This window comes from Rosa rugosa, chromosome 5, assembly GCF_958449725.1.
Source record: "Rosa rugosa chromosome 5, drRosRugo1.1, whole genome shotgun sequence".
NCBI classification, from domain to species: domain Eukaryota; kingdom Viridiplantae; phylum Streptophyta; class Magnoliopsida; order Rosales; family Rosaceae; genus Rosa; species Rosa rugosa.
In genome coordinates, this window is record NC_084824.1 from 55,059,645 (window position 1) to 55,076,134 (window position 16,490).

Consider the following 16,490-nt stretch of genomic DNA (forward strand, 5'->3'; position numbering starts at 1 on the left):
TGTCTTGGATCTGGGGTATACTCTTATAAGCCTACAAGTGGTTGAGACGTGAGAGCATATAGCTCCACAGTTGATCTTCAAGTTTGAAATCCCCTTCCCCAAGTAATTTTTTGGTTAGAAAATGTAGAAGGGTGACTCTTTTAAGAAGAAGCCACTACTTTATCTTCTGGTGCTATTCCATCAGGTTGGTCTCTTCCTTCCCCTGGATAAGTTTAGATCAACTGTGATATGTTGGGAGTGGATCTGCAGGGATTGGTGTTATAGCTCATGACTCCAATGGTTCTGTGGTGGCTGGGAAAACTAAAAGCTCGGCACTGGATCAGCTTTACAATCTTGAGGCTTGTGCAAATCTGGTGGGTTTACCCTTAGCTAAGGAAATTAATCTTCAATATCACTTTGGAATCTGACTCTGAAGTCTGAACAGCTATATAATGCAGTTGTGAGGGGCTATCCTGCTGGTGATTACCCTCTTGTTAAATGCGTCAGAAGGGCTAATCTGGGTTTGCTGAATTGTAGAGTGTGTCTAGTGAAGAGATCATCGAACACAGTTGCGGATTTGCTTGCTCGGCAAGTGAAAAAGGTGATGGATTTGGAGACTACTGAAAGGAATACACTACAATAGTATCACTGTTTTGCTGCTGCCTACTGTGCAGTTTTTAGGAAAGTTTCATAATGTTCCAAAAAAAAGAGAGAAAAGAAGAAAAGAAGCACGACTCTTCAAGTACAGAGGAGTCAAAATTGAAAAATCCAGAGCTTATGGCCAAATTTAAAGGCAGGGGTATGGGAGACCCATCACCAGAAAGTAAACGCACCAGAGGGTGGAAAGATGGGGTCGGCGGTGGATCCATTCCAGGCTACTTCTCTTTATGTGTAACCCTTTTAATTTGGATTTTTGAAATCAACCCTGAACCATGCATGTTCTGGAAGCAAATCACAGCATGATCCCCACTTCTGTCAAACTTTTTTCTGCTCCTGCAAAGAGCATTGACAGTGATATGTGTCCACCTTGTCCTCAAAGAAATTCTTTAAGATCCAGATGCAAAAAAAGTTGGAAATCTTCAAGATAAACGAGGTTTTGTAGGTAGGAGTTTGAAAACAGAAAGAAAAGAAAGAAAATTTCGATTCATTTAACTTTTGATGTTGTCTCTAACTTATTCTCCAATTTAAGATTTATGTGGTATGACACTGTAAATACATCTTATTTTATGTTTGATTATGTAGAATAATTACATCCAAAGTGTAGCTTAATTTTCACATTGCATCTCATTGTTTAAAAAGTCTCAACTTCCTCATCTTAGTAAGGGAGAAAGTAGCATTTTGCCATAGTAAGATTGAAACACCACCACCCGAATATCCCGAATTATTTACTTGCAAATTACCAATAGTAAGATTAATTGTTCAGCAAATCTGCAGAATTCTTCACAATTATTAACAATCTAGCATTGTGCTCTAACTTGAAAAGATTCAGAACCATGATGGAGAAGGGATTACCAAATCTTTTACCAAAATTTGTCTATGACTTGCTGGGGTATAACACAATAATCATCTCAAACACAGTAGTAGCCTGGTCATGATATCTAAGGCCTAATGGGACCTAGGTTTTAATATTGTTAAAGAGCATCCTATGGTTGTCATAATCATTGATCAATGCAGAGGCTAATCATCAATGCTAAGTAGTACTTCTATTTGTAAATGCATGGGTACCTTGTGCATTGATGAGATGAGATGTTTTCAAATTTAAAAAGCAAAGCCCAGGAGGGAGGAGAGGAGGGGGGACAGAGCCTCTGCAACAGTGATTCTGTGACTGTGTCCATGTGTGCATCAGAAGGAATACTGTTTACAGTTTACAGTTTACAGTTATACAGTTTATAGTTATATATGCAGAAATGCCCAGACAGTGACTCATCCCCGTTAATAAGCAGTGGTATTGGCTCCTCCAGAAGCATGCATATTACATGATAGCATGGAATGGTACCCTACCAACCGCTCAGCCTGTCTCATGTGCTCGTCTTCAATTCTTTCAAGTTCATCATCCACACCAACCTCCACCGCCACAGATTGATGAAGGAAATTATCAGTGGAATTGATGGGGCATTTTCTTTGGTGGGTTGATTATGTTATTTGAAAAAGCTTTTCTTGTGTTTGGCAACATTTGACTCATAAGGGATTTATGTAAAATCTCTAGTCGCAAATTCAAAGTTATCATAAAATGAAGACATTTACTTCAAAACAAGTTCACACATAAATGTATAGTAATCTAGATATACGTTTTACTTTTTGTTGTTTTTAAAGTGTAAGGAATCTTTCAAAAATAAAGTGTAAGGAATAAGGACAAAGTATTCAACTAATTGTCTCAAAAAAAAATTAAAGAACATTAAACAAAGCAAGTAATCTAATATGAAGAAATTTGTGAACCGCCATTGTATAACTGTAACCAATGCTCTGGCTAGAGTCCAACTTCTTTGTTGGGGTTTTCTCTTCTTCATTCTGTGGTAGAATCATCACATTCTTGTGAGGGCGTATATCATCAAATATAAACTCATAAAGACATGAGCAAACAAAAGTAGGTACAACAGTATCCAATTTTCTCAAAGTAATTGGTAATTGTATAAAGGGTTATAGATAATTCAACCATAAGATTCTTGGAAAGCATCATTTTGCTTCTTTATTCATTCTTATTTCATAATGTGACTCACTCCAACAATTCGTTTTTGGATAGTACAAAACTACAAATAAACACCAAAAAGGCCTGGTGCATGTGGGAGACAGCTTCCTTGTTTGGTCTTCCATTGATAAGCAAAGCAATGAATGCACACTTGAATACATAACAACAATAATAGGATCACTCCATGAAAACCAGAAAAGCTTTCATTGGAAATTGAAGATTCCTCGCTTTCATCCAATACCATTTAAACCGTAACAACCACCACCATCTTTCCTATCACTGCTAGCTTGTGATTTCATTTCGACCAAAAAAAAAAAAGTGCATAATATTAACACTTAGAGCAACTCCAACAGCTTCCCTATATTTTGATTTTTCTCTACTTTAGGGAAAACTGAGCCTCTTTTGCTCCAACAGATTCCCTATAACTATCCCTATTTTAGGGAAAGTGAGGAAAGAGAAAACCAAATTCCCTATATTTACAGCAATCTCTAAAATTTTAAGGAAGAATATGGAGATTTTAGAGATTGCTGTATAATAGGGAATCTGTTGGAGTTGGAAAAGAAAAAGATGCTAAAGCTTTGACTTTTGCTTCCCTATTATACAGAAATTATAGAGAAGCTGTTGGAGTTGCTCTTAACGATGCTTGCTATTCCTTCTAAATGAGGCAACATATAGCACCTATTGCATTGCTATCGAAACCTACAAAGTTCTGACTCCTACTTTTCGGATGCAATCTCCAACTTTATGAAAATCATCACAACGGATAAAGTATCAGAATGTAAAGTTCAGTATCAAAGTTGGTGCTTTTTTCTTTCTTCATTCTACTGTTTATGCTGCAACGATTGGCACTATTAATTAACTGAAATTTGTGTCTAGAATTCTGGACTGAAATTTATTACCAGCAGAAAGATAAATGAACAAGAAATAATCCCTAGAACTTGACTAAACACGAAATTGAGGTTTGATCAAAATACATTGTAGGGTTGAATCTTACCCTAGTAAATGACATTTAGTACGTATAAACCCTGTGATCATTAAGACATCTTTGTGCAGCCTCATTTGCGGAAAATCTGTGGCTCTGCGTTACAGACTCGAGGTTTGGATGCCTAGCCTTAGCAGCCCGCTAGACTTGTTTTTCCTAAAACGCTCAAAACGGAGACATAAACCTCATAACATAAGCTAAAGGATGTTCTACACTGTCATCTTATTGCATACAGTTCTGCATCCAGCAAATGAATGATCTGCCTTGCATATTGTTAAAGCAATGAAACTCAGTTTCAAGCAACAAATGGTTGCAGTTCACTTCCTCACTGTCACAATTTTTCACTCTCTCGACTCATCCGTCCACATTAGAATTTAGGAAGATGGAGGTTACAGGTTAGTAATCTCATTACACTCACTCAATTTAATGTTTCACGTTTCTGGTTGGCATACAAATTAAATTTTCTAGTGCATAGGAGAAGAAAAGATTCTTGCAATACATAACCACCATAAAGCATCAAGGCTACCCTACCACTACCGTCAAAAGCACCAAACGAATCACCAGGGAATATAAGAAAAGAACAGTTAGTACTTAATAATGTTGCTGAAGAACAGTGATATAATATGTTCACATGGAAAATATTACAACATGAAATGAGGGAAAAAGGGTCATATTTATTCCAGGAGTTTCACTAAAGTTGCATCAGTACAAGTATAGACAAAGAAGGGAGGAAGAAAGTACAGTGCAAGAGAAAAAGAGGGCCAATCTAAGTAATTTTCTGTACCACATAGATTGACCACCTAATCGACTCAGCCTAACCCTAAACCCTAAACCCTACTACATCCCGAACCCTCTTTAATTCCCTTCCTCACATGATCTGTTAGACAAAGGACTTTGATTTGTATCTGTTGTGTACTCATAACATATGTTATGTTACAGACCATTAGTCTACACATCTTAGCCAGTCCTACTTCTTTACAAGTAAAAGAAGGGCAATGGAAAATAGAAATAGCACCATCACCACAACTACTAAAACTAAAACCTGCTAGTTTAGATATCCTAAGCCCAAGATCAACCCAGAATGGGGAGGAAAGGAAGCCCTCACAGAGTGCTAGTGTGTCTTCTAAGGATCCAATTTCTCCCATTCATAACGTCCTGGTAGCGGCTTATCATTCACAGGGTCAAAGTTGTATCTGCAGATAAACCCACAATAGTAATATTAGATCAAATGGTGAGAGAACAAAAGCAAGCTTGTTTTTGGATAATATGCAAGGAAATTCAAATTCAAACTTCCAAACTTGAAGCAGTTTAAAGAAGTAGTAAAAGAGTAATAGTAACTTGTCAATGAATTGCTTCTGCTGCTCTTCTTCAGCACCAGCAAAGAACTCATCCATGTCATGTGCTGTTGGTATGTGTCTCTGTGATGAGTTCTGTATTCTCCGGTTAGCATCAGCTGAATTAGTAGGCCTAGTAGTAGAACCAGGGGTTCTGATGGTGTCTGGATCCCTTATCAAGCTGCAAGGTGTAGATTCCCTTGTGGTTCTGTCATAAAAAAGTCAATCTCATTAGATATCACAACCAAGCAAAGCCAAGCTAACATAAGATGATACAGAAATTCATTAAAAACAGCATACAAGTTCTGCTTCTCAAATGGTGGTCAAATATAGGTAAGCTTAATGCAATAATAACATCACTAACAAAGTGACTGTGAATTCTAATTTTCAAGAGCAAGAGCTTTTATTCAGGAGCTACAGACAACATCTAATATTATCCTTATTACTTATTGTCCGACTCAAACATGGAGGATATCTGACATGTATGGTCAAGCAAACAGGAGTTGACCAACCATAAGCTGTAATAACTCAAAAATATTGAAGTGCAAGATGCATTCCTGCTACCACATGGTATGGAGAAAATTTTTACTTGACAGCTTTCCCATATTTTTTACTGAAGCTCTCTAACTTGGGTCCCCCCCCCCCCCCCCCCCCCAATGAATCAATCGTTTTATATCCTGTATCTTTTCTCTGTTCCCAGTATCAAACAGACACTGAACTGTTTTCAACCATTACACGTTCAATGCATCAAAAACCAGCAAACAGATACTTGCCAAGATTGCTACTATATGCCACATGATCCAAGATGCAAAATTCTGTACGGAGATTTGTAAATTGAGGCGTTGAAGAGATTAGGTCCTATGCTCCAAGATAAGTTAAACGATCTCAACTGTATTGAGCCATAGATATCTAACAACTAGAAAACACAAGAGATAGCAGAATTATTTTAATGTTTAAGAACCATGTTTGCAGAGCACTCAAAAAAAGATCAGGGCATAAACACTAAAGTTTGAGAAACAGAAGCTCAAAATAGAAGGATAATGCACTCAATTAGCAATCATGAATAAAAAAAATTAGGAGAGAATGACATGTAGCGAAAACACTCGAATTCGTAGATGTCTTCATTTTCCAGTGGAGAGGAAAACAACAGAAACGTATTAAAAGATAACCTGGTAACAGTTGTGAAAAAAACATTGCTAGGGAAAATTAAATCTTGTTTTTCATGAAACCAGTGAATCAAAAGTCCCAACTTTTTTTCCTTAGATAAACCTTTCGCTCTATTTGCAACAGATAACTTTTAGATCAAAAGAAAAGAGCCAGACAAGTAGTTCTATCAAGCTATGCTACTAAGTCATACATTTCTTCTCCTCTTTTCCCAGTTCCACTGCTACCAAACAGTACATGCAAGACAACCCAAAAAGAAAAAGAAGAAAATCCTTCTTTTGAAGAAGGATTACAATCCAGTTGTAAAATGAGAAAGACAAAAAAAAATCTATGTTCTCTCAGCAACCAAAGAGGATATAATGATCTAAAGAAGAGCGAAAAAGAACAAAAGCAGCTTTTCTTAAAAGAAAATCCATGATCAAACAGGAAAGTAATGCAAAAGCAACCATCAAGTTTTCAATTTACAAACTTTTTATTAGCTTTTCCCATAGCTGAAAAACTTGCAATTAGTGTTCAATTCAGTACAATTTTGACCCAAAACTTCAAAATCCATAAAAATTAAATCTTAATACTCTTCCATTTCCTTTAATTTCTCATCATTTCAAACAAACCCTAAAATGAAATAACCACCCGACGGTTTAAATTGAGCAAAAAAATTCCAACTTGACCAGAACACTGAAAAACCCAAAGCCCCCATTTTCCCAATTTCCTTCATTTCTTCGAAATTTTTAAAAGAAAAAAGAAAAATTAACAGGAAGAAATTAAAAACACAGAAAAAAAAATTAAAGCATATATCCCAGAGAGAAAACCCACCTCTCTCTACCTTCAAACTCGGGCACATTCTCTCCGAACGAAGCTTCTTCAGCATCACCGAAATCACCATTTTCGCCATTATTATTCTGCTCCTCTTCCGGCGACTCCTCCTGTTCCGGCGAGCCGTCGTCGGCGGGTGGGTTAGGGTTTTCCGGCGTTGGCTGTTTGGGAGTGTGGTGGTGGTGGTGGTGCTTCTGCCTGCGGGGCTCTCGAGGCGGGAGAATCGGCGGGTGCTTCTGGAGGCGGCGGCTGCGGAGCTGGAGATAGGAGGCGGAGGAGGTGGTGGAGCGCTGGAGAGCTAGGGTTTTGGCTCGGGTGCGAACCCCGAGAGAGGCGGCCTGCGAGACTTCCATCACTGCCACGTCACCAGTGGCTTTCGTCTTCCTCATGTACTTGCCCATTGCTCTTTCTTCTTCCCTCCCTCTAGTCGTTATTTCTGGTTAAGCTCCTCTTCTGCTGTGCTGCTGCGTCTCATCGAATCCGGAGAGAAACAGAGAGAGAGAATTGAAAATTGCAAAAATTAGGAAGGAGAATGAAGAAAGTGAAGGGTGGGTGAGTGGAGGGGGTTATTTGTAATTTTTCTCTCTATTACTCTTTTCTCAATTTCTCTTTTCTCTCCATCTCTCTCTCTCTCTCCTTTTCTTCTTCTTCTTCTCAACCTTTTTTTCTTTTTCTTTTTCTTCTTCTTGTTTTTATTACAAAGCTTTTTTCTGTTTTTGAGAGATAGAATGCCTTGTTGGTAAATATATAAGGGGATGATGCATTTTGGATGAGATACAATGAAAAATTGGCTTCTTTATTATTTACTACAAAGGAAACCTTTTATTGCCAAGCTTTGTCCACCTTGTATTTTCAAATTATTACCAAAAATAGCCTTTTCAAATTATTACCAAAGCAATTTGTTTTTGAATTACTACGACAACTAATGATATTTTTGAATTATTTCCAAAATAGAGTGTTTTCAAATAATTACCAAAAGAAGATTTATTGAATAGAAATTTAAATTTTCGTTAAGTTAGTTGCGCTACGATCCTCGAGCACTAATTATGATCTACTACAGTAGTTGGCGTTTTTTTATCCAAATAATACCAATTACATTGGTTGCTTAGATTCAGGTGGAGGGAAAATTTGGTTTGTAAAAAGGTTGAGGAAGTAGATTGGAGCAATAGACTGGGGTAAGCGATTCATGATGGTATTAGGTGATTTCCTCAAATTTGAACCAATTCCGTCATTATTGTAGTCGATTTGGACACCAACACTACACTAGCAGTTTGGATCAATTTTAGGGAAAAAAAAAACAATGCATGTTAGTATTTCAAATTATTACCAAAAAAATAGTGTTTTCAAGTATTTACTATAGCAATTGGGGTTTTTTGTATCCAAATAATACCAATTACATCGGTTGTTACGAACTTACGATTTAGGTGGAGGGAAAAATTGGTTTGTAAAGGTTGAGGAAGTGATTTGGAGCGATAAACTAGGGTAAGGGATTCAGTACAGTATTAGGTGATTTTCTCACTTGAACTAATTCTACCATTATTATAGTCAGTTTGATATGGTTTGGACACCAAGACTACACTAGTAGTTCGGGTTAATTTTAGAAAAAAAAAGTGAAAAATAATGTCTGTTACTATTTCAAATTATCACCAACAAAATGGCATTTGGATTGTTACCAAAGCACTTTTACTTTTTAATTACTACCAAAATTAATGATGTTTTTGAATTATTTTTGAAATATAGTTTTTCAAATAATTACCAAATGAAAAAAAATTGAATAGAAATTCAAATTTTCGTTAGTTAGTTATTAGCTTCGAGCTCTAATTATGGTTTACTATAGCAGTTAGGTGTGGAATCAATGTCATCGGGGGGTTTTTGACCTATACAAATCACATTGGTTGTCTAGATTTAGGGTGGAGGGAAAATTTGGTTTGGAGAGGTTGAGGAAGTGGTTTGTAGCAATTAGTTGGGTTAGCTGACTTAGAACGGTAACGAGTGATTTCTCAAACTGAACCAACTCTGTCATTAATGTAGTCGGTTTGATACAATTTGGACATCAACACTACATTAATAGTTTGGATTAATTTCAGAAAAAATACATTAATGAGTATAAACGATTTGTTTGTTATCCATCATTCAAATTGATTTTTTCAAAATTGTAATCGCGTGTCATCTTAACTGAAAATTACTGGCATATGTAAGAGTAGAATGAACTAAGAGTTTTTTTTTTTTCATTTTCAATTTTCATTTTCTTCCAAAATCGGAACGGTATGCCGGCGCCTAGGCCGATTTTTAGAACTATGCTTTCAAGATTAAATAGATAAAGGACTCCATTTTTCATAAAATAAGAAGCCTAATATGATATTTGTATATCTTCCTTTATATCGCGATACGAGTTGAAGAGAAGAAGCTATAGAGCTGAAAGGCACAAGTCATTGGATTCCCTTTCTCAGTGGCCACGTGGAAAGTACATATTTTTCATTTTTTTATTTTCCAAAACCTATTTTCCCCTATAAAGATAATCCTTTCCCCTTCCTCACCCGCCATTCGTCGACACCTGCAACCCACGCGTCAAGTAGCTCAACGGAGAAAGGGAGAGAGTGTGGTCCACTTTCTTTCGCGAGAGTGGTCTGTGTTGGTGTTCGTAACGCACTCTTAAAAGTTAGAACCTGGTGGCAGTGCATCGATTTGGAAAGTGACCAAAAATTCTAGTAGGAACAAAATGCTTCCGTTCCGTCCTATGAGACCTATCACCTACAAGGCTACGAGCCTATAACTTAATAAATCTCATCTATGAAATTCAGCAGTGTCTTTTAACACTTAAATCGGGTAAAAAGTAAAAACAATCACTTTTGCTTGCTCATGTTGGAAAAAGGGCAGGTCTATATGCAAGACTCCAATTTAGGGTTTGGGGTTTACTATTCATTTTACTTTTTTTTTGGGAAACTACAAATTCAAATCGTACTCTTTTTCGCAACTACAGAAAACACGAAAAGACCGATACCTCTTGAGGCACTTTAGAATTTTATTTTTATCGGGGGTATTGTTTAGGAAAATAAGTGAGGGAAGATAATGGTTAGGTTGTAGTAAAACAATAAACCTACTATTTATTAATTTTTTTGTTCATAGAGAAACATATATGTCTTTTCATTTATAAAGTTAGAATAACACGTACATAAGTTCTTCAAACTCAAATATGTGGACCAAACAACAACCAAATCTGATAAACACCGCTTATTAAAATTTGGGGGTTCATTTATTCAAAGTGAACCTACAAACAATGATAAATATGTAGATCACCTAGCTTCTTTTTGAATCCGAAATGGTTTGTCAACCACCCAGTTTGTTGAAAATGAAAGCGAAGATCAGCCACTTCAAACTTCTTATAGGTCAAAGGCTTGCCCAATAAAAAAGATTGAGAGGTTTTTAGAACCAGGATGCCTCCAATCCTATTGTCAATTCCTTTGTGGTCACCATCCCTAACTAAAGCCAAGGAGGAGGCAAAGTTAGCTGTGATGAAATCAATGGTCGTAAGCGGAAAAAACTTGAAAAGAAGAAATTAGGATTCGAGTTTTGGTTTAGCTTGCTGATTGTAGTAGATGAGAGGCTTTTTTCTATTATGTCCATTTTTAGGGAGAATGTTTCAAATGATTACTCAAGTTTCACCTGTTTGACAATTTAGTAACTTAATTTTTAAATATATCACTTTGGTAACTCAACTTTAACTTCGTTATTTACTTTATTCACTCCTTTTTTTTTTTTTTTTTGTTAAAAAGAGTATTTTTTTGCTACAATATCAAATATATTTTCATCTAACCAGTCATGAAAAACTAAGAAGTTTGAATTGGATTAATTGCTTGTGGTCGCTGACCTGTTATGGTAAGGAAAAAAAAAAGAATCATGGTCAATCGGCGACAAAAAAATCGTAGTTTTTGAGATCGGATTGCAAAGGTATCTTTTAAAGACACCTTTTAACAAATTAGTATAAACACTCTTGGATCGGTAAATATAAAATATTTCAAAAAGCACGAACATGACCATTACTTATTTGAATTCTCGTTAATGAACATTCAGTAAAATTTCACTGAAGCAACTATTGCTGATCGATGGCTTCTCACCTAAACTATCATACTTTAACCCCATGTGAAATCACTCACACAATGTGGCACTACCAATTTCACACAATTTTTCAGTGCATAATAGATATCACCCAATAGTTCCTCACCGGAGATGAGTGACGCCAATGGTCAACTGCCGATGGATGTGAGTGACAGCATAGACTTCTTCGTCCTATGGCATTGGCAACAAAACGCATTGCACTTTTCTTGTCATTCACCACTTGGGGATCTAGAGCAAATATCTTTCCTATTAGTGTCCGCCGAATTTGGCAGCAAACTTGTAAAAAAACTTAAGGCAAGGATACCTAATCATAACTCAACTGTTATGAAAATGAACTTCACGGGAAGAAGTTCCACCCATTTATTTAGCAACAAAGATGAACAGAAAAAAAAGAAAAGAAAAAAAAGAAAGAACTGTTCCCTGCATTTGACACCAACAAAAGAAACAGAACTGTTCTCGACCATCAAGAAACACAAGTAATTTGCTACTGGTAGCTGCAGCCATATCCTTATCGAAAGCGTATCTCAAGTTCAATAGACATTTTTCTCATGCCAGAAAATTGAATAATGATACTAAAAAGAACAACGAAACCACATGACTTATTGCATTGAATAAAAATGGATCTGACAACAAATTCAATATAGTTAGATTTTAGGATTATAGCGCGGTATCTTCTCATTCTTGAGTCAAATCCGGTAAACAATCATTAAAATCATCATCTGGATCTCGTGAAGTATCAACTGACATCACAAAAGCATCAGAACCATTTTGCAGATTGTTAAGAGCCATTTTCTGGTTCTTGTGGAATGGGAACAGGAGGGACATTTCCTAGGTGTTCCATAACCTCCGCGCCATCTTCATCTGACTGGTAGGGAACAATATCTATCATCTCTGGCTGTACAATCTCAAGCTTGTGTTCTGGTTTATGTTGCTGATTGAATCGACCAGACATCTTAAAAGGGGCTTTATAGCATGCTCCACATAGGTCAAAACCCATTAGCTCCACACAATCTTTACATCTGTACCTCTCTCCAATAATTGGAGACATCTGCAAAGAACAGAATAGAGTTAGGTAGAGGAGAAGAAAATGCAATACACCTTGCAACTACGATCATCCTATTATAATGATTAGTATCTCTACTATATCTATAATGTAACCGCCTCAATTACAAAACCATGTGCTGGAATAATAGTGAGAGTCTTCTAACAGTAAATCATGAATCCTCTTTCTGCAGAATATATCATATAAATAACTTTGACCACATCGAAGATAAATTTTCTTTGGAAAAAAAAAAAAAATTGTAAGGGAATCGCCTAGATTGGTTGGGGAAACAATGAGCAACATGAAAGAATAAAACATATAACTAATCCCCCAGGCAAGATGCAGTTCCTCTGTCCAATGCGGCTATGTGGCTAGCTACTAGGAAAAAACCCTTGAGTGTGGCCTCTAGCGAGTGGTGTGATTTTAAGTTGGGTGCATTACTCATTCAGAGAAAGACTCACCAATAAGCCAGGTCCCTAGGTGCTTAGATTCAGAAATGAGAAGTTGGGAGGAGTATAAAAAGACATTACCCCACAGTAGTCACAACCAATTCCAAAGTGAACTTTTGGCCCGACACCATACCAGCAGGATAAGTATTCATCAGAAAGTGTTGATGATGATCGGCCCGCACGTTGACGAACATTCACTGGATATCAAATCAAGTTAATCTCATAAGAACACCAGAAATTTACCAGGCATAGAACAAATAAAATTAAAGAGGCAGGAAAATGAAAAACTTAAAACATATGTTGTACTACAGTAATATGTGTGCAGTGCAATTGATTATATCTTCGGCATAGTTGAACTACACAAAGAGCTTGACCATTCTAGTGTGGATGTCTGCAACTTTGAAAAATCCAAATATCCACCCTCCACCATGCAATCCAATGTGTGAAACTGTATTTTTAGGTCCACCCTCCATCAAGGGTCAGCTCATTTTTTGTGTTTAGCCATGTGGTCTTCTATATTTGCATACCTGCTAAAACTATAACCTCATTCTTCTTTGTTTAGAAAAGAAAGAATCAAATCTTTCATCTTGTATAAGATGTTCTATCCAATCCCTGAACCTCAGTGAGCTTTTAAAATGTTGGCTTTGTGTTCTTTCAGTTTTGGTCTCTAAAAATGTATGTCTTCTGTATTTCATATAACTCAAAGACTAAAGTATGTTTTTGTAATAAAGATGCTAATATAGACTTTGAAGTGCTATTTTACAATCAAAAGTTTGAGTTGAGGACAACATAGTAAAAAAGAATGTTGTTCAATCAAAATTCTGAATCTCAAAGATCATCTTGGCGCTATAAGTTTTTCACAATTGAAAAGAGCTTTTACAGATACATAGCTGACCAGTCGAGTTTGAAGAAAAACAATTACTAAAGCAGTCTTAATTACTGAGATATAATCCATCAACCCTAACAATACAAATGTTGTATAAAAAAAAAATCAAATAAATGCACCAAAGTAATGAAATTTTTAAGATTCTCACACTGACTGTCAGCTTGTTTTAGTGAAGATGCTTGTCTCTGTGCATAAGCTTCAGGGTACTGCTCCTCCAAGAAATGCTCTAAAACTAAGCACACACTTGGAAATCCATTTGGATGCATGCTTTGACAAACCTGACACCTAGAAATTCCATCTTCTGGGATGCTTATACAAGATTTACAATATACTGCAAAGAAAAAATTTAAATTAGTATATACTGGTATATACCTTGACTTTTAGGTCAACATACCAGTTATAACTTATAAGTGATATAGATTACCATGGCCACAATTGAGAACAACAGGTTGATAGAGCAAGTTCTTGCATGCAGCACATAGTAGATCAGAAACAGAAATCTCCTTGTGAGTTCCATTTTCAAGATCATTACCATGCAAACAATGCTCTTGGATGGCTGCATTTTCAGTTCGTTCAACATTCTTTGAAGATATTAAAACGCTTGAACTATTAGCTTCATGGTCTAACATTTCTGGTGAATTTACAAGTGAAGGAGATTCTCCTACCCCAGAAGAACAACTTTCAGAGTTCTTTGACTTTGGACAAGGGGGAGAATGTGCAACATTTCCAGGAATATTTGACTCAGTAGGCTGTGGTCCGGCTAGCGGATTTTGAACTTCAGGTGAAAAGAAGCCAGCTTCCTTCTCTTCTTCTGGAACAGCCAAGGAAGAGAATACATGGAATTATTCAATGAGGCAACATCATGTCATACTCGATGAGTCTCAAGTTAACTGAAGGTCATCTAACCAACTACGATTCTTGCATTCCTACATATCTACAGGCATTGTGTTTCATTGGATACTACATCTCTGGAGACAGATCACATCAATTTCCCAAGAAAGAATATCTTAATGCATACATATGCTTACCACAGTCTACAAAGAGTCAAAATAAGCATACATGGACAAGTTTGATGTCGTAAGAAAAACGTTACTTTTCATTTGCAAAGCATGCATTATTAAATGCTCTCTAAGACACAGAGGTAATGCATACAAACATGTTTTCACTATCTCAAAGCATATATATATATGCAAACACACACATATATTATATTACATATATAGAAAATTCATATATCTATTATATGTGTTATCTAGAGAGCAGAGAACTAATAAAGAGTGGTAAACCCAGTAAATGTTCAAGCAGCTTAAAGAAAGTTTCGAAACACACCTCCCACTTGCTTTTCCCTTCTCTGATATGCTGTCGGATACAACTTTTGGAGTATGAAATGCAGCAAATTACAGATACTAGGGAAATGATTATATGGGAATCGACAAACTGGACAATTGGATTCATGACAAGCACTCATGGAATTGAAGACGCACCAGAAACATGAAATGTGGCCACATCCTGCAAACAACATAACGGCTTCAACAGGGATACCTAAGCATTCATTAAAGCTAATGGCCAAGTGGATAAAGTTTGATAATGTCTTTATCTTGTAATTTCTCACCTAATACAACTGGCTTGTAAAGAAGATCCCTGCACAGTAAATGAATAGTCTTTAGACATGTTATTACCAAACAAGATAGAAGGTAAAAAAGATAACAGAATATTAAGTTTAACACCATATCACGAGACTTGCAATGAGCACTCATGTTGAGTCATGGTGAATGTTAGCCATCTGATTAGTACACATACCCATTTGTTCTGATAGAAATTTGGCTTCAAACTTTTCCTCCTATTTAGCTAAATTTGAATAAGAACTATTTCAAACACAGAGATCAAGTCATTGAAATTTTCTCATAATCACCTTACGAAGTGCTACATCATAGAAAAAGATTGAATCTTTAAGACAACAACAAGCCAAGCGCAGCCACCATTAAAGAAAAAACGAATGATTTCAATCTCAAAAGAATTGTAATTTAAACACCAAAGAATGGAATAAAAAAAGAGGGTATAGGTGGATAAGATTTCAGGGATTGAAAAAGACAGAAAGATGATGAAAGAAAGTACCGACAGGCAAACACAGCACTGGAACTCTTCAGGGAAATCCTCAGGTTCAAGGTCTTGTTCTTGTTTTATTAAGGTTTCCTTGTTTTCCATGTCGAATAGATTTTCAAGACTTTTTTTTGGCAAAGAATAGGTTTTCAGACTGACAGGAAAAGCTGATTCCTGTTATATATCAGCATCATCATTCATTATCTTTAACACATGGCGGTTCACTCCTTAACTCCTTTTTTTTTTTCTTTGTGAAAATAAATTGTATGTTGGAGGAAATCGCCAAAACATGGTTATTTACCCTAGATTTACATATATTGCATTAATCTCTTACTTATGTATAATCATATATTTTTCTATATATGATTATTAAAAAAAAAAAAAAAGATTCCTGGTTAAGTAAGACAATTGTACATGTAATGTAATGAGGCTCCTATTATCAATGAAAATCATGTATTGTCTCCCGAATCTCTTTTCTCTACAATATTGTACAGGTTTTGTCAAGATTTTTTTGTTTTTGTTTTGTTTTGAAAAGTCAAATTTAATAGAAGAAGAAAAGGAACAAAACAAAACATCTCATCCTACAAAAGGCAAACATCCTTTTCAATAAAAAAAAACAAAAGGCAAAAATCAACAAGATTTCCAATGTAGGGAAGCTTGTGTTCCTTGAGGTAAATTTAATAGAAGAATAAAAGGAACAAAACAAAACATCTCATTCTACAGAAGGCAAACATCAAGAAGATTGGAATAACCCTAATGTAGGGAAGCTTGTGTTCCCTGAGTATATGAAAAGAATTCCAAACATCAACATCGGGTTCTCTGTGCATGTTGTCATGTCGTCGTCCATAGTTGAGTGTGGAAATTTTCCATATTGAATCATTAAGAATCATGGCAACAAGTGCCCTAACATAAACTACTGAGCCTTTCCTTTTACTGGAA

The 16,490-nt window shown here is 36.1% G+C and overlaps 2 protein-coding genes across 4 annotated transcripts; both read right to left on the reverse strand.

Annotated features, from left to right (window-relative positions):
- Positions 1-4,301: 4,301 nt before the first annotated feature.
- Positions 4,302-7,502, reverse strand: LOC133711954 (cyclin-dependent kinase inhibitor 4-like). The gene is made up of 3 exons (XM_062138023.1): positions 6,959-7,502; positions 4,986-5,189; positions 4,302-4,840 (listed from the first exon to the last, which is right to left on the reverse strand). The coding sequence occupies exons 1-3, from the start codon at positions 7,357-7,359 to the stop codon at positions 4,771-4,773; spliced, it is 675 nt and encodes a 224-aa protein (XP_061994007.1). The 5' UTR covers positions 7,360-7,502; the 3' UTR covers positions 4,302-4,770.
- Positions 7,503-11,653: 4,151 nt separating this feature from the next.
- On the reverse strand, positions 11,654-15,737 carry LOC133712694 (E3 ubiquitin-protein ligase PRT1-like). 3 transcript variants are annotated; one of them, XM_062138798.1, is made up of 7 exons: positions 15,571-15,737; positions 15,064-15,092; positions 14,781-14,960; positions 13,876-14,262; positions 13,600-13,782; positions 12,647-12,762; positions 11,654-12,122 (listed from the first exon to the last, which is right to left on the reverse strand). In XM_062138798.1, exons 1-7 carry the CDS (start codon positions 15,654-15,656, stop codon positions 11,853-11,855), a joined length of 1,251 nt encoding a protein of 416 aa, XP_061994782.1. In that variant the 5' UTR covers positions 15,657-15,737; the 3' UTR covers positions 11,654-11,852. The 3 variants fall into 3 exon arrangements, with proteins under 3 accessions (XP_061994782.1, XP_061994783.1, XP_061994784.1); XM_062138799.1 differs by having other exon boundaries at positions 15,567-15,690; XM_062138800.1 differs by lacking the exon at positions 15,571-15,737 and adding an exon at positions 15,252-15,545.
- Between the last annotated feature and the right edge of the window lie 753 nt (positions 15,738-16,490).

Excerpts from the sequence above, each read along its gene's own strand:
- LOC133712694 (XM_062138798.1), bottom strand. The coding sequence starts at position 15,656 with ATGGAAAACAAGGAAACCTTAATAAAACAAGAACAAGACCTTGAACCT. Across the intron at positions 14,263-14,780 it reads AAGGGAAAAGCAAGTGGGAG|AAGAAGAGAAGGAAGCTGGC; the intron begins GTGTGTTTCGAA and ends TGGCTGTTCCAG. Across the intron at positions 12,763-13,599 it reads AAAACAAGCTGACAGTCAGT|TGAATGTTCGTCAACGTGCG; the intron begins GTGAGAATCTTA and ends TTTGATATCCAG.
- LOC133711954 (XM_062138023.1), bottom strand. The coding sequence starts at position 7,359 with ATGGGCAAGTACATGAGGAAGACGAAAGCCACTGGTGACGTGGCAGTG. Across the intron at positions 5,190-6,958 it reads GAGTTTGAAGGTAGAGAGAG|AACCACAAGGGAATCTACAC; the intron begins GTGGGTTTTCTC and ends TTTTTATGACAG. Across the intron at positions 4,841-4,985 it reads CAGAAGCAATTCATTGACAA|ATACAACTTTGACCCTGTGA; the intron begins GTTACTATTACT and ends GTTTATCTGCAG.